The sequence below is a fragment of the Leptinotarsa decemlineata genome, unplaced genomic scaffold (assembly GCF_025532065.1).
Source record: "Leptinotarsa decemlineata unplaced genomic scaffold, Ldec_3_MD MMD2_tig00001973_RagTag_RagTag, whole genome shotgun sequence".
Lineage (NCBI taxonomy): Eukaryota > Metazoa > Arthropoda > Insecta > Coleoptera > Chrysomelidae > Leptinotarsa > Leptinotarsa decemlineata.
This window is the reverse complement of record NW_027412572.1, coordinates 2,668,292-2,693,751: the sequence shown is the minus strand read 5'-3', so window position 1 is coordinate 2,693,751 and position 25,460 is coordinate 2,668,292. Positions and strand designations below refer to the sequence as shown.

Below are 25,460 nucleotides of genomic sequence, written 5' to 3'. Positions count from 1 at the left end.
GCCTTCAATCAGTATTACTAATACAAAAACGTGCAATACGAGGCATATGCAAAGCCAAGCCTAGGGACTCTTGTCGACCTCTTTTTGCCTCTAACAAAATCCTAACTGTGGTCTCCCTATTTATATACGAGACAATCTGCCTTGTCTTCAAAAATAGGGTATTGTTTAACAACTTGGACGCGGCAATGTATCAAACCAGGCAAAGATTCAGCTTTAAATTACCGCTGCCTTCTTCGTCGCTAGTTAAAGATTCCATTATTTACAACGGTCTTAAAATGTTCAATCACCTTCCTCAAGCTTTAAGAACCATGAATGACCTTAGAGCTCTTAAGAAAGAGTTGAAAGACTTACTCTCTGGGAGACCTTATTATAGCTTAGCAGAATTCTATGATGATAATTTTAATTGAGAAGACTAACTGTAATATCTACGGTATTTTATTGATTTCATTTCATTCAATTTAGTTTAAATTGATTTATTTACATTTTGTTGACCATGTTCTTATATCCTGAACGTTTGTTATTATTTACATGTCTCTTTTCAGTTCATGTTATAACCTAATTTTAGTGATTTTACTTTTGTGATTTCATGTATATGTTATTTATTTTTCGCACAAGGCTTTGTCAATAAGAATTTATTCTTCAGACAATAAAGTATATTTAAAAAAAAAAAAAAAAAAAAAAATAGTACGTTGTGTTTGGGCTCTGATTTTCGAAAAGGAATCCCAATTATTCATCATTCGTTAATTGTTACAGAACGAACCTGAAGATGTAGAAGCTCAACATCGTGTCCCACGCATTCTAGTGTTTCCCACTAGTGCACACCGCGTATCTACTGGTACCACTGTGTGTCTCCTGATTGCAGCTCTCACCGTTGTTGGCCTCGGCATCGTCGGAGGATTAATAGTTTACGATCAGTACTTGAGCGTATCGAAAAACTTGCCGCAAACAAGATTTGATTGGCAGGAAACATCTGTGCCATCGTCTAGATTCGAAGGATGGGCCCAAATACCAATGTGAGTATCAAACTTGTTTTCTTTGTAGTCCTTGGTACACTCCTGGCTGCCTGCGCAACCTCTGCTGCAGGCAGCCAGTGATGCAATTGAATCCAGGTATGTCTCATTAAACTCTACAAAATAGAAATAAAACAGAACACAAGAGTCAGGTGCTACAAATGCAATACGCATAAACCGGGTGTCAACGAATCTATTAGACAAGTCATAATTTCTAGACTATTAGGAGAATTGAAATGAGATTTGGTATAGTTGAATGGTATGTGGAGAGGAATGTTTTCACATATTTTTCACTTTCCGGTCACTTCCGGTTTCAGCGGAAATGGCTCCGGTTCCGAATTTTTAAATGGAACACCCTGTATATTGTAACATTTTTGGATTTCTGAGACAATTCTGGATCAGAAACTGACATTTCCGGAAGTTTTTCAGCCTACTTGATTTTTTCAGAGTCACTTTTAAAATTGCATCTAGGTGGCCATGATCGGACGTAAACTAATCTATGGACCTCAGATGATATCAGAAAATTGCAATAGCGGAGTTTTAGTGACTAGTGTGTTGAATATGAATGAGACAAGTTTACAAAATAACATTTTCGTGTCTAACTATTTATTATTTTTCAAATGGCGACCATTTTTTGACAAGCAATTTCCGAAAAAAGGATTTTTTGACGAATCTAACGTTACTAATTTATTTGCGATTGGATCAACAAATTTAACAAATTTAACTAATAATTTCAGCGATGCACTTAGATTTTTTGCAATATCCTAAGTTCTTGAAAATTCCACTATAGTAAATTTTCAAAGTGCATCCCTCCTTGTTCAAGACACATTTCAGCTCGTTCAATTGTTTCTCTCAACACGTTTTGTAACATTTGAGGCGATATACTTCTAAATGCCTGTTGAATCCTTTCTTCTAAGATTTCGAGAGTGGCTGGGGCTGTTGCATAGTAGACCCTTTCTTTTACATATCCCCAAATGAAGAAATCTAACACAGTCAGATCCGGTGAGCGGGCAGGCCACCGTACTGGACCGTTGGTTGCAATAACTCTATTATTAAAATGCTCTATTAAAAAATCAAGTACGTCTCTGCTATTATGGGGTGGTGCTCCATCTTGCTGGAAGTAAATTTGCCGTAAAACTTCTAAAGGCATATCATTAAGATGATCCTCGATTTCATTTTGAAGAAAACCCAAGTATCTAACCCCTGTTAACTGACCTTGAAACAATATTGGACCAATTATTCTGTTTCCAACGATACCAGCCCAGACATTGACGCCAAACCTTTCTTGAAAATTGCCCTCTCTCATTGCATGTTGATTTTGTTGGGCCCAGTACCGACAATTCTGCTTATTAAACATGCCATTATTTGTAAACCGTGATTCGTCGGAAAATAGAATGAAGTTGATAAAATTTGGGTTAACTCTATGATTTTGAAGCAACCAATCACAAAATACTACTCTTCTATTGCCGTCGTCAGCATACAAATGTTGTTGTAACTGATATTTAAATGCTCGATATCCGTGCTTTTTCAGTATTTTTCTTGCTGATTCGTGACTTATCTGCATTTCTCTACTAATTTCTCTTAAAGAAACCGTTTTGTCAACTTCTACCATAGCAAGAACGTTAATCTCAGTCTCCTCATTTATGACAAACCTCTGTTCTGCGTCTCGATTTCCCTCTTGCCTAAAACGACTCTCAACATAGGGAAAATACTGATGAGATGGGTGTTGCCGATTGGGATATCTCTGAGCATACAACTCAGCAGCTTTCCTTGAATTTCTGTGGCATTCTCCAAACAATAACAACATATCCACTTTTTCACTTTGAGTATACATTATTTCGACGAAAAATTAAACTAAAATTAACGAAAATCAAGAGAAACTTCTACTTTCTGCTCATAAAGCTTATGTCACTGTCATAACCTAGGTGAGCGTTTTGTTCTCCAAAGTGGACTTGATGGAAATAACCGCAAAATATTATGCATCATTCCTATCCATGGCACCCTTGACAAAAGTAAATGAATTTGTATCGAGTATTTTCCTCAGTAATATTTAATTTATGTTCTTATTTGTAATCCAATCGCAAATAAATTAGTATCATTAGATTTGTCAAAAAATCCTTTTTTCGGAAAGTACTTGTCAAAAAATAATAGTTAGACACGAAAATGTTATTTTGTAAACTTGTCTCATTCATATTCAACACACTAGTCACTAAAACTCCGCTATTGCAATTTTCTGATATCACCTGAGGTCCATAGATTAGTTTACGTCCGATCATGGCCACCTAGATGCAATTTTAAAAGTGACTCTGAAAAAATCAAGTAGGCTGAAAAACTTCCGGAAATGTCAGTTTCTGATCCAGAATTGTCTCAGAAATCCAAAAATGTTACAATATACAGGGTGTTCCATTTAAAAATTCGGAACCGGAGCCATTTCCGCTGAAACCGGAAGTGACCGGAAAGTGAAAAATATGTGAAAACATTCCTCTCCACATACCATTCAACTATACCAAATCTCATTTCAATTCTCCTAATAGTCTAGAAATTATGACTTGTCTAATAGATTCGTTGACACCCGGTATACAGACGGCTCAAAAACCAAAGAAGGCTCAGGATGTGCAGGAAATTTGAAAAAAAATTTGAAAAGATCAATGAATTTGCGTAAAAAAAGTCTCGACTCCCGAAACTGTATCTCAATTATTTATAATTTTTACAGAGCCCTGAAAATAGAGCCAAAAGCGAGTAGTCTGGCTTCCGCGCGCCTTTCGTCACTCTGACAAAAAAAATTATTTAAACATATTAAATGTAAATATTACGGAATGAAAAAATTCATGTAATGTTGGGATACATCTATAAACAATAATCCGCAGTCAAAAAATGTTTACCTCAATTTTAACGTTCATTATAAATTTGTTAATTAATAACTTTTTCTGAATTGAAAGATAATATAAAAATCTCTATAATTATTAAACTAAAACCCTGGTATTTTTTCCTTTGGTGAAGTTAACCTTAATAGACAAAAAAATAGATTACCGTTGCCAAAATAAAAAAATACATAACAATTTTTTTTATTGTTTCAATGTCTCACGGCTAAAAAACTAATTAATACTTTTTTTATTTTTTACAGCTATTAATAAATTTATTATAAACAAATACATTGTTTATAAGCAATTCGAATTTTTTTTTGCATTATGTTAATTGAAAAAAAATCATGATTTTTAGAAAAAAAATGGTTTCTCGAAAAAATTTCTTTGTTGCTAATAAATGCGTTTGTTAATTAACAATCGATTTTTGCAACTAAATATTAAAATTAAGGAACCGTTTTTTTTTAATCATAAATTCTATTGTTCTTTAAGGTTTTGAAAAAACTTTTTTTAAATTCTTTTTTTAATTGTTTTCAATATTGTGATACCTTGATAATTGTCTTTTTCATTCGCTCCTTCGCTTTTATAATTAAAATAACTTTTAAACTATTGCAGTTATGACAAATATGCTTCAAGTCTTTTTTGTTCATTATGAATTTATTAACAATTTAAGCCTTTTACTAAAGTTGTAGTCCTATTATTTATATTAAAAAAAGAAATTTTTTTAAGTCTTTTCAACATAAACTTCGTGTCATGTAACAATAAATCATAAGGATTTTATTACTTGCACTTTTAGTAGTTGTAGGATCATTAACATTCACTTATTGTCATATTTGTATGGAGTTTAAGAAATTCTGTTAATTTAATTTTAATGAGTTTACTCATTAACCTTTAAATTTCTGATGCTCACAAATTTTTAAATTACTTTGAAATTCCGGTTTATACCTGTATGCGATATTTTTTTGTTACGTGGAAGAAACGTCTGCTTACGGTTTGGAGAGTTAAATAAACAATTAAAAAAATAATAAAAAAAAGTTTTTTCAAAACCTTAAAGAACAATATAATTTATGATTTGAAAAAAATGGTTCCTTAATTTTAATATTTAGTTGCAAAAAACAATTGTTAATTAACAAACGCATTTTTTAGCAACAAAGAAATTTTTTTAAGAAACCATTTTTTTTCTAAAAATCATGATTTTTTCCAATTAACATAATGCAAAAAAAATTGTTCGAATTGCTTATAAACAATGTATTTGTTTATTATAAATTTATTAACAATAGCTGTAAAAAATATATTATTAATTAGTTTTTAGCCATGAGACATTGAAACAATAAAAAATTTAAAAAATAAGTTTCTAATGTATTTTTTATAAAATTATAATTTTCAATTGTCAATAAAAAATAGAAAATAACAATTTTTTTTATTTTGGCAATGGTAATCTATTTTTTTGCCTATTAAGGATAACTTCACCAAAGGAAAAATGCCAGGGTTTTAATTTAATAATTATAGGGATTTTTATATTAACTTTCAATTCAGAAAAAGTTATTAATTAACAAATTTATAATTAACGTTAAAATTGGGATAAAAATTTTTTGACTGCGGATTATTGTTTATTGATGTATCCCAACATTACATGAATTTTTTCATTCCTTAATATTTACATTTAATATGTTTAAATATTTTTTTTTGTTTTTATGTCAGAGTGACGAAAAGCGCGCGGAAGCCAGACTATCCGCTTTTGGCTCTATTTTCAGGGCTCTGTAAAAATTATAAATTATCGAGATACAGTTTCGGGAGTCGGGACTTTTTTTACGCAAATTCATTGATCTTTTCAAATCATTTTTCAAATTTCCAAAATTTTGAAAATTTTCCGAGATATTAAGAAAAAACTTAAGCCCCATTTTTTTCACTTAATTGTTTATAACTTTTGTAATTTTTATCGGCGCGTTTTCGGACCTTTCCTTAAACTTTCTAGGCAAAAATACGAATCGATAGACACCTTGGTCGTAATTTTTTGACAGGGCTGAAAAATGTCACCAAAAAGAGCTAAATCGAGTACATGTGAACCAGACTATTAGCTCATTCATCTGAAACAGCTCGTGCAGCTCAACGGAATGCGTCTGCTTATTGTATAAGGTCTTTCATTAGGCACTTCATATCTTTAAATTTAAAGAGGACATTCGTTGTGAAAGTCATATTGATGCTATGATGTGTGGAATATAACATCATTCAAATTTCCGCCACGGCATCCGAAAGGTCCAATTTTTCATGACTCTGACACATTAATCAGGCAGAATTTGATACATTACAATTTTTTTAAATTGTTTAAATGTATCATGGCTAAAAACTAATTAATATTTTTTAAAATTTTTTACAGCTATTGTTAATAAATTTATTATAAACAAATACATTGTTTACAAGCAATTCGAATTTTTTTTTGCATTATGTTAATTGAAAAAAATCATGATTTTTAGAAAAAAAATGTTTTTTTTTTTAAATTTCTTTGTTGCTGAAAAATGCGTTTGTTAATTATCAATCGTTTTTTGCAACTAAATATTAAAATTAAGGAACCGTTTTTTTAATCATAAATTCTATTGTTCTTTAAGGTTTTGAAAAAACTTCTTTTTGTTCTTTTTTTAATTGTTTATTTAAAAAAAAATGTTATAAACAAATTATTTTTTTATTTTATTTTTTCAATACTTTGTTCTATTATAAAAGTAACTATGTTTTTTAATTTATTCTATTTTTTATAAAATATACAAAATTATGGAAGTGTGTGCAGCCAGTCATCTTTTCCAAAATTACTTGACAGTATATTTTCAGATCAACTTAACTTTTCATGTAGGGAAAGATTGATCAATAACCAACACGGCTTTTCTCGAAATAAGTCGACTGTTTCCAATCTTCTCATATACGAGCAAAAAATATTAAATGTCTTAGAGGGTAGAGGTCAAATGGATGCCATATACACTGACTTTTCCAAGGCTTTTGACAGAATAAATCACAATATTCTATTGAAGATCAGAAATTTCGGTTTTACAGAACATTTGGTGAATTGGTTTGGTAGTTTTTTGGTTGGTCGTTCACAACAGGTTAAAATTGGAGGATGCAAATCGAGTGACATATTAGTAATATCTGGAGTGCCACAAGGATCACATTGTTCACCCCTGGTATTCAATATTTTTGTGAATGGCATAGAATGCTGTTTAGAGAACAGTGAATTTTTAATGTTTGCGGATGACCTGAAGCTTTTCGGACCGATAAAATCATACCATGACTAAATTCTCCTTCAAGATGATTTAGTTGAAGTTTATGAATGGTGTGTTATAAATAACTTATTTCTTAACGTAAATAAATGCCATTTTATTACTTTCTCAAGAGTTGGTATACATCATACAACATAAATGATCAGCACTTAGAATACACTTCCTCTATAAAAGATTTGGGGGTCATTTTTGACAAACAATTCAAATTTGTAAACCATATAAACTAAGTGAATGTGAAATCATCCAAAACACTGGGTCTTATTTTACGTCATTATTCAGGATTTTCCTTTGAAGCATTAAAAAGGATCTATTTAGCTCTAGTGGTGTCTAAGTTAGAATATGCATGTATCATTTGGTCTTCATTTTACAATGTGCACTGTGTGTCTCAAGAAAGAGTGCAAAACAAATTTTTGAGATTTTGTTCTTTCAAGTTGGGTCTTCAAATACAGTACCATGACTATTCGAGTATATTACAATAAATAGGGTTTAAACTATTGCAAACCAGAAGAATTCATGCAGATCTATGCTATGCATTCAAGCTGCTCAATGGGCTAATAACTTGTCGTGAATTACTTTAAACTATCAACATTCATGTTCCAAACAGCCATTTATTTCACATACCCTTCCATCATACAAATTATGGCAAACATACACCCTTGGAAAGAACCCTAAAGTTAGTAGATGACAAAAACAAACATCAGTATTTTTAACGTTTGTTTGAAGATGAAATTCATCAGTATTTTTGGTGTCTCTTATGGTCGTTTTAAACAATCATTGAATAATTTAAGTAGGTAATTGTTTACGTAAGGTAGTAACAAGTTTAATTTTAATTCTTTATCCTAAAGTACACACATCGGAAAAGTCTAGGGATATTTTTATAACATACTAAATATCATAAAAATAAATGCATGAGGTCGTTTAATTTCGATTAAATTGGTACACACGACCACCCTGTAGATATCTGTGGGTTGAACAAAGCCTGCAAAAACGGTAACTAATCTTTTATCAAGTTTTTTACAAACTGTAAGTTTTCGGCTAAAATGAATAATCTGAAAGTGTCGAGTTTGTACATTCTATGTAGTTCTTGCTCAGCAATTAAACTGGAAATATTGTGCTTTAACATGGAAGCCATCACTTACCATTGGCTGAGATGAATAGAGCTGTAGGGCTTCTTCAAGGTGGCATGTGACAAAATGGTGTAGCTCTTCGTTTAGGGGTCTCCCAAAGTGTTATCAGTCGATTGTGGCGGCGTTTCCGTGAAACTGGCAGTCCAGCCGAACAACATCCAGGGCGAGGACGCGCTACAACTGCAGTTCAAGACCGATTTTTGGTCTCAACCGCAAGAAGACAACCGACAATCACAGCACCTGAGTTGGTTAACGTGTTGCAGCAGACGCACCAGGTAACCATTGGTCGTGATACTGTCAGAAATCGACTGCATGAAGCAGATCTCCACAACAGAAGGACACTTAGATGTCCACCTTTGTCGAGAGGCAATCGCGGTAGAAGATTAGAGTGGTGTCAAGAACATCAAAACTGGGATGCAAATGATTGGGCCACAGTTTTGTTCACAGACGAATCCAGATTTGGATTTTATCCAGATTCTCGTCGAGTAAGAGTGTGGAGACGACCTGGAAATAATGAACGTTTGAGACACGTCCAGGAAGTCCACACATACAGAGGTGGTACAGTAATGCTATGGGGCGGAATCATGATCGGCGGCAGAACCGATCTCGTTTTTCCAAATCGCTCCCTCACAGCTCGACAGTACCTCGACACCATTCTTCTACCTATCGTCCGTCCGTTTGCTGGTGCTGTTGGTGAAAACTTCCACCTAATGCACGATAATGCTCGTCCACATGTCGCGCATCTAGTAACTGACTGGCTCACCAACGAAGGAGTTGATGTATTGCCATGGCCAGTACAATCACCGGACCTGAATCCCATCGAGCATGTGTGGGACATGCTTCAACGAAGAATTACTCCGCATATGGGGAACATTCACACAACGTTTTAATTGAGAGAGCTTTTAATCGCTGAATGGGCAAATGTACCTCAACAAGACATTGACAATCTCATTTTGTCGATGCACGATAGATGTAGGGCTGTAATAAACCAGTTTGGAGGCCATACTTTGTACTGATTCCAATTTTTTTTGTATTATGATTTTTTTCGGGGTGCTAAAGAAGAGCCATATTTTTTTTTTAGTTTTGCTTATATGCGCACTCAGTATTTTTGACCATTTAATAAATTTTGTTGTAAGTTACATTCGTTTAATAATCACCCGTCAACTTTTTTTTTCCCTAAAGCGATCTAAAAAAAAATTATTGCCATTTCAAAAATATTCCTAGACTTTTCCGATGTGTGTATTCTATAATGTTATATATAGTTGTGTGCTGCAGAAACATTCCGTAGCGTATTAGTTTATATTTTACATTTTTATATTGTTCTTTTTTTCTGAATAACTTTTTTCGAGATCCATTGCCCTAACACCAAACTGATATTTTTGCACTCGACGCGCGTTTCGCCAACAAAGTTAACATCCTCAGGAGAAAAAATTGATACCTAGTCTAGTCTGGTTAGTCCTTGTATACTAAAATTTGTTACCTGTGGTTGTATACCTGAAGTCCAATATGGAATTTCTCGGTAATTAACTACCTGCAAGTTCTTACTAATTATTCTCTTCCTAACAGAAGATTAAAAAGCGGGCTAAACGGGATGGATCCCTTACCACCATTCATGCTGTTTTAACATTTTGCTATTTCTAGACTCTCACATGCATCGAGTAGCCTGGTGTCATGCACATGCTTAATCAGTTTCAGATTGTTTTCACCAATTATGTGGTCCTTGTCTAGAGCATGTTGGGCGACACTGGATTTTTCTATCCTTCCGTATGTGATGTATGCACAATGCTCCTTGAAGCGGGTTTTAATCGCTCGTCGGCTCTGGCCGATGTATTTGCTGTTGCAATCTCGACAACTGATTTCGTAAATCCCCGACCTTTCTAGTCTATTTTCTAGTCTATCTTTTGGATTACCAAGAAGCTGTTGCAATTTATGAGAAGTTTTATATGCAACTTTCATATTTACTTTATCGAATATCTGTTGAAGCCCTCTCGTTTATTGGGGTTCATATGGGATTACTATATAAACTTGTTATTACTCTCCTCTTTTTGAAACGTTGAAGATTTACGAAGTGCTTCCCTAAACTTGCATTTTCTAATTATCTTGTCAACTATGTCTGGGTTAAAACCGTTTACTTCAGCTACATACCGAATCACTCTCTTTTCATTGTCGTACTTATCTTTCTTTAAAGGAAAAGTTATTAACCTGTGTACCAGAAATTGCAGTGCCGCCATTTTGTGTTGTGACAATGATTCGAGTCATTGGGAATGTATCTGAAAGTGCCCGTGTCTTTCCTGTAAATGTCAAATTCTATTTTGTTCCGTTCGTTTCTTATGACCAATACATCTAAAAACGGCAACTTTCGTTCTTTTTCTACTTCATATGTGAATTTTATACTCTTACACCTGTTGTTTAGTGCCGAAAGGACCTTCTCGATTCTGGTTATCCTTGTATCCACTACAGCGAATGTGTCATCAACATACCTGATCCAGACCCTAGGGAAGTAACTGAGTTCTTTCCCAGCTTCCGTCTCAAACCTACCCATGAATAGGTTCGCTATAAATGGAGACAATGGGTTACCCATAGCCGTTCCTTCACGCTGTTCATAATATGAGCCATTATATTGAAAACAGTTTTGATCCATGCAAAGCTTGGTGAGTTGAATGTATTCTTCAACAGCTTTATTTGCTAAGTTGTTCGATTTCAGAAGATCCCTCAAACACTCCAGAGCTTGTGAGTTTGGGACGCTTGGAAATAAGGAACTCACATCGAACGTATAACACATCTCGTATAATTAAATAAATAAATAAAATTCTTTCAGAGTATCTCATTCCTCTTCCGAAGTTGGAGCGAACATCACAAAATGTCACTCCATCTAGTGGACGAGGTACTAACCAACTGCAAGTTACGTAACTTGGTTTGGAATCTTAATTCAAATTTTTTGTATTTTTCATATCTTTTTAATTTTTTTACAGATTCTTTCAAGGATTTCAAATCAATTTATATTATATTAGACAGTGGAATACCGAACTGATGAAATACTGTTTTTCAAGTTAGATATACAGGCTGATTCACGGTGGATGGCACATTAGACGTTTCTGGTGAACCAGACAACGGATCACTATGAAAATTTAATGGAGGGCATATTCGGACATTCTCTAGCCAACTAAAATATTTTCGACAATGCGGTGTTGCCGCTTCTATTAGAAAGCAGTAGCAACTTTGATTTTTCAAATGGAACACTCTGTATATAATATTATTTTTGGAATCTCCAACAATTGCCCGACAACTTTTCCTGATATTTCCCTATACCTATCTGTTACCGTTTTCGAAATAAAAATTAATTTCAATTTTTTCCTTCGAAAATCATGACTTCTAAAAATGCCGATATCTTTTAGTTAAGAAGTACTATGATATCGAAATTTGGTTTGGAGTTAGGTGATACTTTGACACTTCCCACACGTCAGCCTAATCTCCGTTACTTCAATACAGGGTGGTAAAGAAATACAGTTTTTTCGTTTGCTTGAAAAAGTTGCTGAAATTTGATTATTTTAAATGGAACACCCTGTATATTATTGAAAATTCGGAAAGCTGCTGAAATTTGCTTTCTTTCTATGTATATCATACCTATACCTAACTAGTCAAGTTTCGGACTTATGAACATTTATTTGTGAAAATGTCCCTTCAGAATGGTATTTCCATTCGGTATTTGGTAAGCAGGCCATGATTACTATTTGACAGTAGAGTTGTGACATTCTCCTAATAATATCGACATTTTCGTCACTTCAGAAGTTGCAAATACCTTCAAAACGATGGAACAAAACTATTCAAACGTTCACCAGAAACGTCTAATGTGCCATCCACCGTGAATCAGCCTGTATATTCACTGTTAAAGTGATATCCATGTCATTAGAGTGTTTTAAGTGTGAGTGAGTAGCCAGAAAGAATTTCTGTACTTAATTGGAAGTAGTTTAAGCGCTGACACAATGTTACTTTCGACATTTTTGGTTGCGTTATTGAAATTTGATGACTTCGTTATTTTTTTATTACACGCTTTATGTTAGCTTCACCTGTTTGTATGTATGTATATTTGTCACTCAAGTTCGGTATCTGTATTTGACAGAATTACCGACATTATTGCTTGATCTATTCGCGGGCAGATGGCGCTGTACGAAAATATCAATGGTAATTTTTCTAAACAATATATGGCTGACTGATCCCAAAGTTTAGATAAAATAAATATATTTTTTTTTATTTATTTATTTATTTCAACGGACAAGCCGATTTTTTCAAATATCTTTTTATAAATTGTACATGTGCTTACAAACTAAAGATACATCAGATGTTTTTAATCGATTTTTTGAAGGATAATAATGATGAATTAAACAATTCCAGGTTAAGATGGTAATGATTTGCTGATTTCAATATCCTACATATTGTTTCATTCTGACCATAATTGGTTCTACAAAAAGGAATTTTAAAAATATCACTATTTCTGCTTCTTCTATCATTCACGGAGAGAGTAGTACAAAGCTCAACTATTTCTGGAGAATCAATATAGCCGTTTAATACTTTGTGGACAAACACAAGATCTGTTTCAAGTCTCCTATGAGTTAAGGTGTTCATGTTCAATATGTTCAATATCTGTGAGTAGTTATACTCTCCTCTATTTAATCCTAACTGAAAAGCAACATATCTCTAGAATTTGTTTTGACACCCCTCTAACAACTCAACATCAACATTATAATAGGGTGACCATACAATGGAGTTATACTCAAGAATGGATCTCACTTGTGCACAATAAATCAGTTTTATAGATTCGACACTTAGGTCTCTAGCAGAACGAAGTGTTTTTTTGCTATTAGGTATAGGTACATGTTTATTTTCAGTTCCTTTTAATTAAGATTAAATTCCACTGTATTTTTTGTTAAAAAAACAATAAACACTCTAAGATATTGTTTCCTAATGTTCCGTTTTGTTCTAATTCATATTGTGAGGCCATTTGCTCATTAAAAAACTCAAGCACTGTATAGTTTTGAAAGCCCCGTTGAAACTAGATGAACTTTGCATCAAGTTTGACAACTTTTATTTTTCAAAATTTGTTTTTAACATCAAAGAGGCTCTTAAAATATTATTATATTACAAAAAAAGAAATTCGGTGACGAGTTTAGTTAAAATAAATGATTTAGTACAGGTGTGCTTAAATTTTGATAAGTAGAAAAAGCAGGAATGCGGAAAAATAGTGAAAATATAAAATACTCATTATGGGTTTGAAACTTGGTGTGTGGGTATAAAATTACAAAAGAAAATGTTTTTATCCTTTGATATTTTTGGATATTTTGAAGAATAATGTCATTTTTCGATGTTTCTTTTTTTAAATGTCAATTTTGACAGGTTAAGGAAATCACGTGACCTATTTTGTAGACGCCATTTGACATCATTTCTTAAGCAAAATCTACTGCCAAAATCAAATTTCACATAAAACGATAAATAAAAAAGTTTCCCATTTGATGCGGACTTTATCGGTGACACTGTATTTTGTATTGATTTAAACACCTTTAAATCATCTGCAAACATTAGAAATGAGCTGGAGGTAAAAACAGTGGAGACATCATTGATAAATAAATTGAACAGTAATGGGCCTATGTGGGATCCCTGAGGAACACCTGATGGCACATTTATCGGTTCAGATATAGAGTTGCCATATTTAACGTATTGAACTCTATAGTTTAAAAAGACTAAAAAACACGATTTTATAGCATACGAAACTAAAAAATTAAAAATAAATATAGTTCAAAAAGCTAAAAAATACGTTTTTAAAGAACATCGAACTAAAAATTTAATATTTTTTTTAAATAAGCTTTAAACAATAACGAACGTAAAATACTAATTCTATTGTTGGCGCTTTGAGCCAAATTTTCCGTAGATTTTTTCACAATAATATTAGTATTTTTCGTTCATTATTGTTTCAAGCTTATTTTAAAAATAATATTTTTAACTTTTTAGTTCGATGTTTTTTGAAAGTGTTTTTTTTTAGTTTTCTAAACTATATTTATTTAATCTCGATTAATTTCATTCTACTTCTTTCGTTTATGGGTTGCAGGAGACAGGATGATTTTGAAGATATCGATACAGCAGATAGCTTAAATACTCCTAGCTATCCTGATCCGGAATATTGGTAAGCGTGTGGTGCGATTTTTGTTTTTGGTTTTCACTAACCCTTTTTGCAAGTTCGAGTGACAAATTAACTACGTAACTGGTGGGTTATTGTGTGTGGTTCAACTCGACATCATGACATGAATTGCTCAACCTAGGTTAGGTTAGGTTAGGCTAGGCCTAAAGTGAGTGGGTCTATTCGACCCTCCACCGCAACCCACAAGGGTTTATTGTGGCTCACACCTATTCAAATTCGACAAAATAAACCCAGCTTCTTAACGAAGCCGATTAGTTTGTATGGTGAGTGATCTTTCAAGTCAGATGCTAAGATTGCGGCTCTGCCAAACTCTGAAAACCTGATTCGCCTTCCAGCGGGGCAGACACAAAGTATGTGCTCTGCTGTTTCATCAATTTCCAAACAGAGGCGACACACACTGTCTTCCGACAGTGAAAAAACTCTGCATATGATGTTTCAGACGACAGACCTGTTAGACATTGTAGTTCATCCCTACTGTAGTCCAACAACTGTTTCGTTTCAAGCTTCAAAGGCTGATGAACGCCTTGGAGTGAACCCATCGTGGAAGATTTTTCCAGAAGTCCATAAATCTTCTTACAATCCAGGTGTTCAATGTTTGTTTGGCAAAATCTAAAGTGATGCCAATGACAGGTTCTGGTTCGATGAAGCTGCTTGCAGCACTCTCCTTTGCAAGGGAGTCAGCAGCCTTATTGTCTTCTAGGTCAGTATGACCTAGAATCCACACCAGAGACAATTTGTTAAGTTTTCCTATTGAGGAAAGTCGTTTTTGGCACTTTGCTACCAATTTAGACGTTGCTCGATAGGAGCTAAGAGCTTCCAACGTCGTTTGACTGTCCGAGAATCTGTTTATTGACTTGTGTATGAGGTAGGATTCTGCCAATCTCTTCGGGCACAATTTAATAGCATACATTTCCACTTAAACTACAGTCGCATAGGTTTCTAGGCAGGTTGATACCTCTGACCTGGGTCTGCGACTCTGAAAACACCTGCACCAGAACCTGAAAGGTTTTTTATCCAGCTGTGAAGCAACAGCTATCTGCTCTTAATATTCCTTTCTCCCGGAGGATCTAGTCCTCTCCACTCGGGAAGTGAACTTTATAAGGCAGTTCGTAGTTGACATTTGGAGGCATAAAGTCAGGAGTCATTCCCAGAATGCTGTCACTTACACGATGTCAATCAGCAGTCTTTTGTACTCTGCGTTTGATTGATTTGTGAAATTGGCGATGTGCACAAGTCTATACAGTACGATGCAAATGTATGGAATAAATTCGATATTTACAAATTGAGCGTCTTTCGGAAGAAATCCAAAAACAGGTCAACTTTAATTTTTGACGGCCCATCTCATGATATTCATATGAAAGACGTTTCGTCACCGGTGTTGGCGTGATGACGTAATCGACAATTTTTTTAAATGCAAACAAGGGTCATGTGGCATTTCATTCAAAAGGTCTACTAATCATCTATTCAACGGTATAACCATGTCAAAATTCATTTATACAAGATGAACCAAAACATGTTATTTATTGAAGTACAATAAAATTATAATAAATGTTCAAATTGATGACCTTCAGCTATGATGCAATGTGAAAGCCGGGCACTGAATTCATTTCTAACGTTTCCGAGAACTTCGGGGGTTATTTGTGCAATCTCCGCTCTGATGCGTTCCTTCAACTCTTCTAAATCATTTGGTCGATTTTGGTAAACTTTACTCTTCAAGTATCCCCATAAAAAAAGTCTAACGGGGTCAAATCCGGAGATCTTGGTGGCCATTCGATCGGCCCTCTTCTTCCTATCCACTTTCCTCGGAAAACAGTAGGTTCGTACATCAACGGCGTAGTGTAGGGGCGCCCCATCCTGCTGAAACCACAAATCATTTCTATTTGGAAATAGCTGATTCAGTTGTGGCATCAGATAATCTTGAAGAAAGTGTAGATACCGAGCACCAGTTATGCTTTCCTCAAAAAAGTATGGTCCTTGTTACGTTTCAATTTAGCACTAGATCAAACTGCTCTTATGTGACCTTTCAAAACACTACGTTACCTTTTAAGATCTTTATTCAAAGGATATTAACAATGTAATTAAGTTACAAGTAGATTTTATTCATTTAACATCATAGTAATGGGAATCTTCCGTTCCATAGAAAACCATACCTGAAATGTACAAGAATATATGTATGCTCCCTGACTAACTGCTTTGACCAGTACTTACACATTTTCCTATTGCTAATCGACGTTGGAGATCCGAAAATTCCTCGCTAGGTTGAAATAGTTGTTATTGTTTGTTTCTCAGTTTACTTCGCCTATCATTTTTTTTGCCGTTGTTTGCCTTATTCCCTATACCTTTCCAAGAATATTTCTTGCATAGATTGTTATTCATCACTTCCAGAAGGATTACTTACATATTAGAGCCATATCGCCTGAAAAACAATATTAGTTAGCTCTGGGTTTCTGAATACTGTTTGATATTTTCGGTAAATATTCTGCATAATATGAATGCTCAAATATTTGTACTGAAAGGGAAGGATGTGGCGACTTACCTTATATGTTTCTATTCCATCGCATGAATAAGGATTGGTAAATGGTTGAAAATAGGTTGGAACAATATTTTTGTAAACATTCTAATACAAGGTTAAGAGACAGCTGTTGATTGACATCCGCCGAACTTTCGTAGTGTCGTTCCGACGAACTACACCGAACTAGTTCTACAGTTGTTCACGGGTGGAGGATTGATCGATTACTCAAGTTGTCAAGGGTTGTTTTAGGGTTGCATTGCTTTGAGAAGGAGTTTTGATGGGTCATGGACTTGTTGATATTGTCTCAAGTGGCTGTGGAGGAATTGATAGATGTATGATGTTGTGCACAGCGCCCCCTTGGTGCTTGTAGTGTAGATTGGACGCACTGTGGCAACAACTGGTTAGCTGTCAGATGTGGCAGTCTCTTAGTATTCGGAAGTTGGCCTTCGATGAGCTTGGTTCGGGGTTCAAGCGTACCATCAGACTGATTGTAGGATATATATGGTTGTATTTGTGCCATCCTTCACGGGGATTATTTCTACAAGTCAGGATTGTATAGTGGAAGACTGATTGGTCATTTTGGTGTGGATATTTGCAGTCTGAAACTTAAGCTCTTTTGAGGATTTGTGGTGGTTACCGAACTCGTGCCAGGTGGAAGGATTTCCGAAATTAGGTATGTCTGAATAACTGTCGCATCTCTCATGTGGTATTAGCTATGATATCACCTCTTCAATTCTACAACCTTCGTTTCTCGTCTCTAGATTCATAAGAAACAGAAGGCCCTTAGTCACTCATCAAGTCCCAGTAGGACTTCCGTGCAGAGCACCGCACACGAAGAAACGTATAGAAAACCCCTTGGCCAGGGTAAGAATGTTACCATTAAATGTGCTTTACATTATTTTAGTAATATTTGCTCCCAGCGTTGTCATTCAAGTGAATATTAGTTTTGAAGAGAGGTTTCAACACTCATTCAATTGTCTTGATTTTTACGGGTCATATGGTTATACAGGGCACCCAAAAATATACTCTTGTTATCTTGCTACTTTGCTTAATGAAAATATACCAGGGGTATTGATTAGTCAAATAGTCCCTATTGAATGGGGATTGAATCTCACCTTGTTTTTATCTGATTCTGATTGAGAATTTTCTTCCGGTTTTCCTGTTTTCCGGTTTTCCTGTTTTCCGGTTTTCCTGTTTTCCGGTTTTCTTGTTTTCCTGTTTTCCTTTTTTCTTCTTCTTTCCTTTTTTTATTTATCTTTCTGGATCTTATTTGGTGATCCATTACTGGTCCAGCTTGTTGGGCCCTACAGGGTGATCTATCTTGGTGGTGCTACAGGGTGATCTATCTAGGTGGTGCTACAGGGTGATCCATCTCCGCCGTACTACCGGGTGATCCACTTCCGTCGGACCACGGGGTAGCCTAACACCATATACCGGGTGGCCCAAAAGGAGCACGCAAGTTATAATTGATTTAATTGAATATTTGTGATATACTGAGTTATTTGAATAATTGTTGCCCTTATGTTTATTGATACCTGTTGATATAGTGTTTGTTTATTGTTTATTGATAAAGAGTTTGTTTATTTATACCAGATTGATATAGTGATTCATCTGTGAAACGGAAATTGAGGTATATTCTTCCTTTCACGATTGCTTGTTGACACCGATGCGCCTACGCCTGAGCTCACGCGACGCAAACGAGATTGTCTTACCTACCAATACTAGTATTTACGATTTCACCTACTCAATTTTCGTGGTAGTTTTACTCGACGTATTGTAGTTTTTTTTGAGCGTCGTTACTACCGTAATTTATGGCTGGTAGTTTTACTCGACGTATTGTAGTTTTTTTTTGAGCGTCGTTACTACCGTAATTTAAGGCTGATTGAATTCGTGGTTATATACACCGCGTTCTTGTATTGACATTTGAACATCGCGTAGTAGTGTGAATATCGCATTGTTGTCTTAGAAGCGTTGTTGGTTAATCCTTGTAAGTTAGGATTACTGAATAAATCATATTGGGGATCTTTATCTTTTATTTCCAATATTAATTGGTAAGTTATTGATATTGTGAGTTAGTTAGGGTATCTGGAGGATTAAATTTACCTGGCGCCCATTAAGATCTATTTGAAATTTGCTAAGTTGTTTAACCCACTCCCGTCTCCACTATTTAGCTTAGCCGCGGATACCCATCTATCTTATTTGTTACCGACAGATGATTTAGTCTCCTCTTTTGGTTTGTGAGGTGACATCCTATTATCTGGTTGTTCAAAATTCCGGCCCAAACATTCACTTTTTGTGGATATTGTGTGCTATGCTCCTCCATCCAATGTGGATTTTCTCTTGCCCAGTATCGATAAGTCTGACGGTTTACGTGACCGTTGAGCATAAAAGTAGCTTCATCTGAAAATATTATATTTTGTATGAAACTCCGATCTCTGTGCGAGCGCTCCATCATGATTTCGCAAAATTCGACTCTTCTGTCAAAGTCATCTTCTAACAGTTCTTGGACCAGCTGAACTTTATACGGATGCCACTTTTCTTTTTTCAATACTCTAACAACAGTCGATTGGTGTAAATTATTATCCAGTGCGACTTGCCTCGTGCTGGTATGGTGGTTTTCTTGGAACGCAAGTACCACATCAAGTTTTTGGACTTTGAAATTCATTTTCTACCACTTTTAGGGAGATCTTTAACATGGCCCGTTTCCCGAAACTTTTTCTCAATTTTACTTATTGTTGATTGAGAAACGGGTTCCCGGTTGGGGTATTTCGCATTGAATAAATCACGAACTTCTGCCTGAGTCCTTACTTTATCTCCACAGCCAATCATAATCAAAATTTCGATTCTTTGGGTTTCTGTTACTTTCATTGCCAGATTATAAGTGATTTAAATATTTTCTAGAAATAATGTCAACCGCTTCAATGATACTTCTCTTCAATGACATTGACTAATCTCAAGTATAGTGTAGGACTTTTATCACCATTTCTTTTTTCTAATCAACAAAAACAATAGAAGACAGTACGATACTTTATTCTCAGTGGCGGTGCATAGCATTATTTGGTTCAACGAATTACTATTATTTGTAATTCCAGTCTTCTGAATACATAATTTCGGTTGACCCTGTATTAATACATATTGAAACCATTATACCGTTGAATAGAATGGGGTGCCACATGACCCCTGTTTGCATTTAAAAAAATTGTCGATTACGTCATCACGCCAACACTGGTGACGAAACGTCTTTCATATGAATATCATGAGATGGGCCGTCAAAAATTAAAGTTGACCTGTTTTTGGATTTCTTCCGAAAGACGCTCCTTTTGTGAATATCGAATTTATTCCATACATTTGCATCGTACTGTATATAGTCCATGTAGCACCCATCTCCAGAAAAATGTGTAGAAGAGGTAGATCTACAAAAATGTTTATGGCCGCTGACGGTGTGTGGTACTGATGGCACCACAGATGGCCAGACAAACCTATCTCTGTAAGCCAGATAGCTTCACCTTGAAGACAATATGGATCCCTAGCGTTGTAATACCTAGCGAAAGTCATGTATGGTAATAGACAGGGTGTTTGGTAGCTGGGTGCAAACCTTTAAGAGGGTGATACATTAGCCCATGTAGAACATATTCATAAAAACATTTTTATTTTCTAGCGCATTTTTTATTTTTGAGGGAACTTTTACGATTTCTAGTACAAAAACCCAAAACTGGTCAATTAAATGCTAATAACTTCGAATCTTAACAAGAATGTCCGGTTTTTTAAATTTATTTTAGTAGTCTTATGTGTCCTCAATCTTACTAAAGTAGTTTGAAGCACCATTGTGTCCAAAAAAGTTATGTACAGAGCATTTAAACTTTACAAAAAAAGAAAGAAAATAAAAAATCTGACCTTTGATGCCAATTAAAAAAATAAATAAAATACATACAAGTGTTCAGACACCTTTAAAAACATGCTTAGTTATTGCTCTTTCGTTTGAGCTATCATATACCTAGCTAAGTCTTAAACTTTTTTAATTAGGGTACCTGAACCAGTTAAAGGCCGTAAATATGTATTTTTGTGGAATTAAAGAAAAAAATGTTTTGTACTGTAAAACTTTATCGTTGGTGTTCAAAATGCCCTCCACCATTGCGTATACACTTTCTACAACGATTTCGTACTTCAGTTGTGGTTACTTTCATTTGCATTTCCTGTTCCATAATTCCAAACGCTGCCTCTATTCGCTGAAGTAATTCTTCTCTCGTGGTGATTTCTGTTGTGTATACGAGTTCTTTCACCCGACCCCACACAAAAAAATCCAACGGAGTCAGGTCGGGCGATCTGGCAGGCCAGGGGATGGGTCCGTCTCTCCCGATCCAGTTGCTAGGAAAACAGCGGTTCAGGTGTTCGCGGACGCTTACAGCCCAATGTGCTGGGCATCCATCTTGCTGAAATGTGATCGGCCTGTCTGTGTCCAATATTGGCACTTCGGCATCATAGAGTAACATTGGCAAGTCGTTTATCATGAATTCGAGGTAATTTTGTCCATTCAAATTGTCAGGCAAAATGTGTGGGCCAACCAATGAGCGTCCGATGACCCCAGCCCACACATTTATTGAAAATTGTCTTTGGAAAGAAATCTGAAACAAAAATGCAATAAAATTAGTTAATTTAGGTAATTAAACACGTGTTGAACATGGGTAATAAAATATTAATAATAAAAATCATTTATTTACCTGTTTTTTCCAATTTGGATTGCTGTCCTTATCAGCCCATTCATGAAGGTTGTGGAAATTAGTAATTCCTTCCCTGGAGAACTTCGATTCGTCAGTCCAGAGGATGGACTTTAAGAACCACGCGTCGTCAATATCTGCGTTTAGCAAAAAACGGCAGAACCGTATCCGTCTCGCCGGATCTGTTTCCTCCAAGCCTTGCACACCCGTGCCGTGAAACGGATATTTCTTTTCGTTGTGCATCGTACTTCACACTTTCCATATCGAAAGGTTTAAATCTCTCGCTACAACTCTAATGCTGGTGGTAGGATCCGCTTCGAAGGCTGCGAGAATTTGCTCCTCAACATTGACATTATGTCTTCCTGGATTTACTGCAGGTTCAGCATAATGAATACCAGATTCAGACAGCCTACGATATGTGTTGGAAAACACACGGACGTTAGGCACCCTGCAATAAAATAACTCATTTTTAACGTCTTTTGAGGGTGAAAATGGCAAAATTTAACTACCGCTACAATTAGAAATTAATTTACCCGCGGTTCGGGTAACGTTCTTGGTATAAACGTCGTGCCAGAGATGCGTTACCATCAGCTCTGCCATACATAAAAATGATATCGGCTTGTTCATGACTCGTAAACTCAGCCATGGCAGCACACACAACAAAAAGTTCGATAGTCCAAAATAAACAACACCTGCAGGAGCGAAAGGTTACAACTGAACACGGTGAATTACAAAAATGGGGAACACAAAACCAACGTCTACTCGCAACTCGAAAGGGCAAAGCAGTGACTAGAGAACTTGTTTGGCCAACCAAACCGACCCGGCGAGGGGTCCAAGATGATTACTCAACTCAGGTACCTAAAAATTGATAAACTCAAAAGCAAGTTTATGGCCCTAGCATAAGGTCTAAATCATAACAACAGAATGCATTCCAATTAATGACTAGCTTCAGGTCAAATTCTTTGTTGTAAAATGCCACCGGCACCGGCCTTTGTTCAGTTTTCTCTTCTTTCAAGTTGGGCTAAGTTTCTTATTATTCCATGTAAGTCTAAAAATAATATCGCATATTGCTTTAGGATTTTCGTTTAAAGGTTTTTGAGCTGAATTTCATTTAAATTACTTTTTTTTTAATTTTTCAAATATCCATATTTACGACCTTTAACTGGTTCAGGTACCCTAATTAAAAAAGTTTAAGACTTAGCTAGGTAAATGATACCTCAAACGAAAGAGCAATAACTAAGCATGTTTTTAAAGGTGTCTGAACACCTGTATGTATTTCATTTATTTTTTTAATTGGCGTCAAAGGTCAGATTTTTTATTTTCTTTCTTTTTTTGTAAAGTTTAAATGCTCTGTACATAACTTTTTTGGACACAATGGTGCTTCAAACTACTTTAGTACGATTGAGGACACATAAGACTACTAAAATAAATTTAAAAAACCGGACATTTCTGTTAAGATTCGAAGTTATTAGCATTTAATTGACCAATTTTGGGTTTTTGTACTAAAAATCGTAAAAGTTTCCTTTAAAATCAAAAGCGCGCTAGAAAATAAAAATGTTTTTATGAATATGTTCTACATGGGCTAGTGTATCACCCCCTTAAAGGTTTGCACCCAGCTACCAAACACCCTGTATATTCTAACTTCGGGAAGAGACATATTTCTTTGATTAAGAATTTTTTCAAACGCCGGATCTGTCTCTCTGAGAGACCGATAGTGTTTATATAAACACTATTCATCGGCGTGTTTTGAAAAGATGCACAGTCAGATATATTTGTCACGTAGCTGAATTCGTATTACAAGCATCTTATTCACACGAATACTCACCGTAGTTGACCGAGTGTTCGAACGGATATTTGAGCAGAGAGGGTCGAAGATAGGAGTCGTTGGATGTAAAGAGAACCTGCTCATCGATAGATGTGTAACGCAGGACTCTACAATATAAGCACAACCTCTCTATGGCCTGGATCGATTACCATAAGGCATTTGATACAATTTCGCATGAGCTCATCTTGCATTTGCTCAGATGCCTTGCGGTACCCGACAAAATAGTGAGATGCATCTAGTCATAACATCTAGTCAAGCCAGAGTCCAAACAGGGTGGGTCACTTTCAGAATGGGTGTATTTCAGGGCGATTCCCTCAGTCCCCTTCTCTTCTGCATCTCACTATTGCCATTATCCGTGGCACCCCCGGAAACCGGAGGCACAAGGTCACCCATCTGTTTCATATGGATGATCTCAAACTTTATGCTTCTGGAGAGAAGGATCCATCAGTCCTTGAGGGTGGTGGAAGAGTACACGCTTGCTATAGGTATGAAGTTCGGGATAGACAAATGTGCAATGGTCCATCTCAAAAGAGGATGTGCAGCTCGTAGATGGAAGCATCCTACACCATTTGGATGCCGGAGAGACGTATACTTACCTCGTGGTGGAACAACGCCACTCACAAGAGGTAACAGCAGTGAAGAACTCTCTCCGCGGCAAGTATCAGCACAAACTTCGACAGATCTGGTCATCGGAACTGTCGGGGAGGAACAAAGTTGCTGCAATAAATATGCTTGCCGTTCCAATCTTACTCTACTCGTTTAGAGTAGTGAAGTGGACTCGGGAAGAGCTGTATCAACTCGACGTAAAGACCCGAAAGATGATGCATCTCTATAGGAGTTTGCATCTCAAATTGTCCGTCCCACGGTTGTACTTCCCTCGACAACAGGGAGGCCGTGGTCTTTTGAGTTTGGAGTGTCTACATGACAGAATGGTACTGGATATAGCCTGTAAAGTTGTCAGGAGTTCGGATCCCATCCTCTGCTTGGTCCGTGACCATGCGAGAGCTGGAATTGGAGAATTTCTCTTCATGGCAGTTGCCCGAGCAGCTGATGAACTCGGTTTAGTTTTCGACACTGAACGAGGTGACCACAACTCTGTAAACGAGTTGGAACCCGTTCAGCAGAAAGCTCATATAAAAACCGCAGAGATCACCTCACTTCTGCTGAAACACAAGGATAAGCCAATGCATTGGGTCTTCTTCAATAACATTGAAGACCTTGGCTTATCAAAGCGCCTGACTTTAGCTTTTCTAAGGTCGAGTGAGCTGAAGTCGGAAACTGAGGGGTTCATCATGGCTTGCCAGGATGGCATATGGTAGCCATACACAAAAATGATCCGACAAACCATAGCATCGAAGTTTGGCCAGCCACGGTCAAATTTTCTACCTTATTATTACCTTTAACAATCATTCTGAATACCCATTTACTAATGTCGTATGTAAATAAAATTGTGTAACCAGTTTGTGCTTGCTAACTTTTATTTTTGTGTTTTCATTTCTTCCATCTTTTCAGGAATGTGGACGACGACCCGGATATCAAGAACCTGTTCAAGAACTTCTTCCAGGAGAACTTCGAACTCGATGATGATCAGAAATACGAGAAAATTGACGTTCCAAATTTTGCAGATGGTCGCAGCGGCCGTTTCATTCACGACTTCAACAACAACATGACAGGTATCATTGACGTTACTGGACAAAGATGCTTCGTGATGCCGATAAATAGAAAGACCGTCTTGCCACCAAAGTCACTAGTGGATCTTATCCATAAAATGTGGGAAGGGTAAGTTTATAGGAAAGAAAAGGTTTTGAATTTCTATTTCTCCATATTTATACAACAAAAGTAGGAATTGTTGCGTCGTTGAACAACACTGTGTCCTTAAAGTATGGAACAGATTCATTTTTAGCTAAACAGGTCATTTTAAGAAATAATCCTGAAACACGTCGATTTTTGATGT

The 25,460-nt window shown here is 35.8% G+C and overlaps 2 protein-coding genes across 3 annotated transcripts in view; one reads left to right on the top strand and one right to left on the bottom strand.

The window, feature by feature from the left end:
• LOC141482812 (integral membrane protein 2A) overlaps positions 1–25,460 on the top strand; it is a 79,354-nt gene that overhangs the window by 36,780 nt on the left and 17,114 nt on the right. The window contains exons 2-4 of one of the 2 annotated variants that reach the window (XM_074176673.1): positions 754–1,013; positions 14,365–14,439; positions 25,019–25,285. In XM_074176673.1, the coding sequence (XP_074032774.1) occupies positions 754–1,013; positions 14,365–14,439; positions 25,019–25,285 (602 nt within the window). The remainder of the gene's footprint in view (positions 1–753; positions 1,014–14,364; positions 14,440–25,018; positions 25,286–25,460) is intronic. The other variant, XM_074176674.1, reaches the window with a different exon arrangement.
• Positions 21,067–22,156, bottom strand: LOC141482759 (uncharacterized). The gene is made up of 2 exons (XM_074176554.1): positions 21,685–22,156; positions 21,067–21,588 (listed from the first exon to the last, which is right to left on the bottom strand). Exons 1-2 carry the CDS (start codon positions 21,922–21,924, stop codon positions 21,067–21,069), a joined length of 762 nt encoding a protein of 253 aa, XP_074032655.1. The 5' UTR covers positions 21,925–22,156.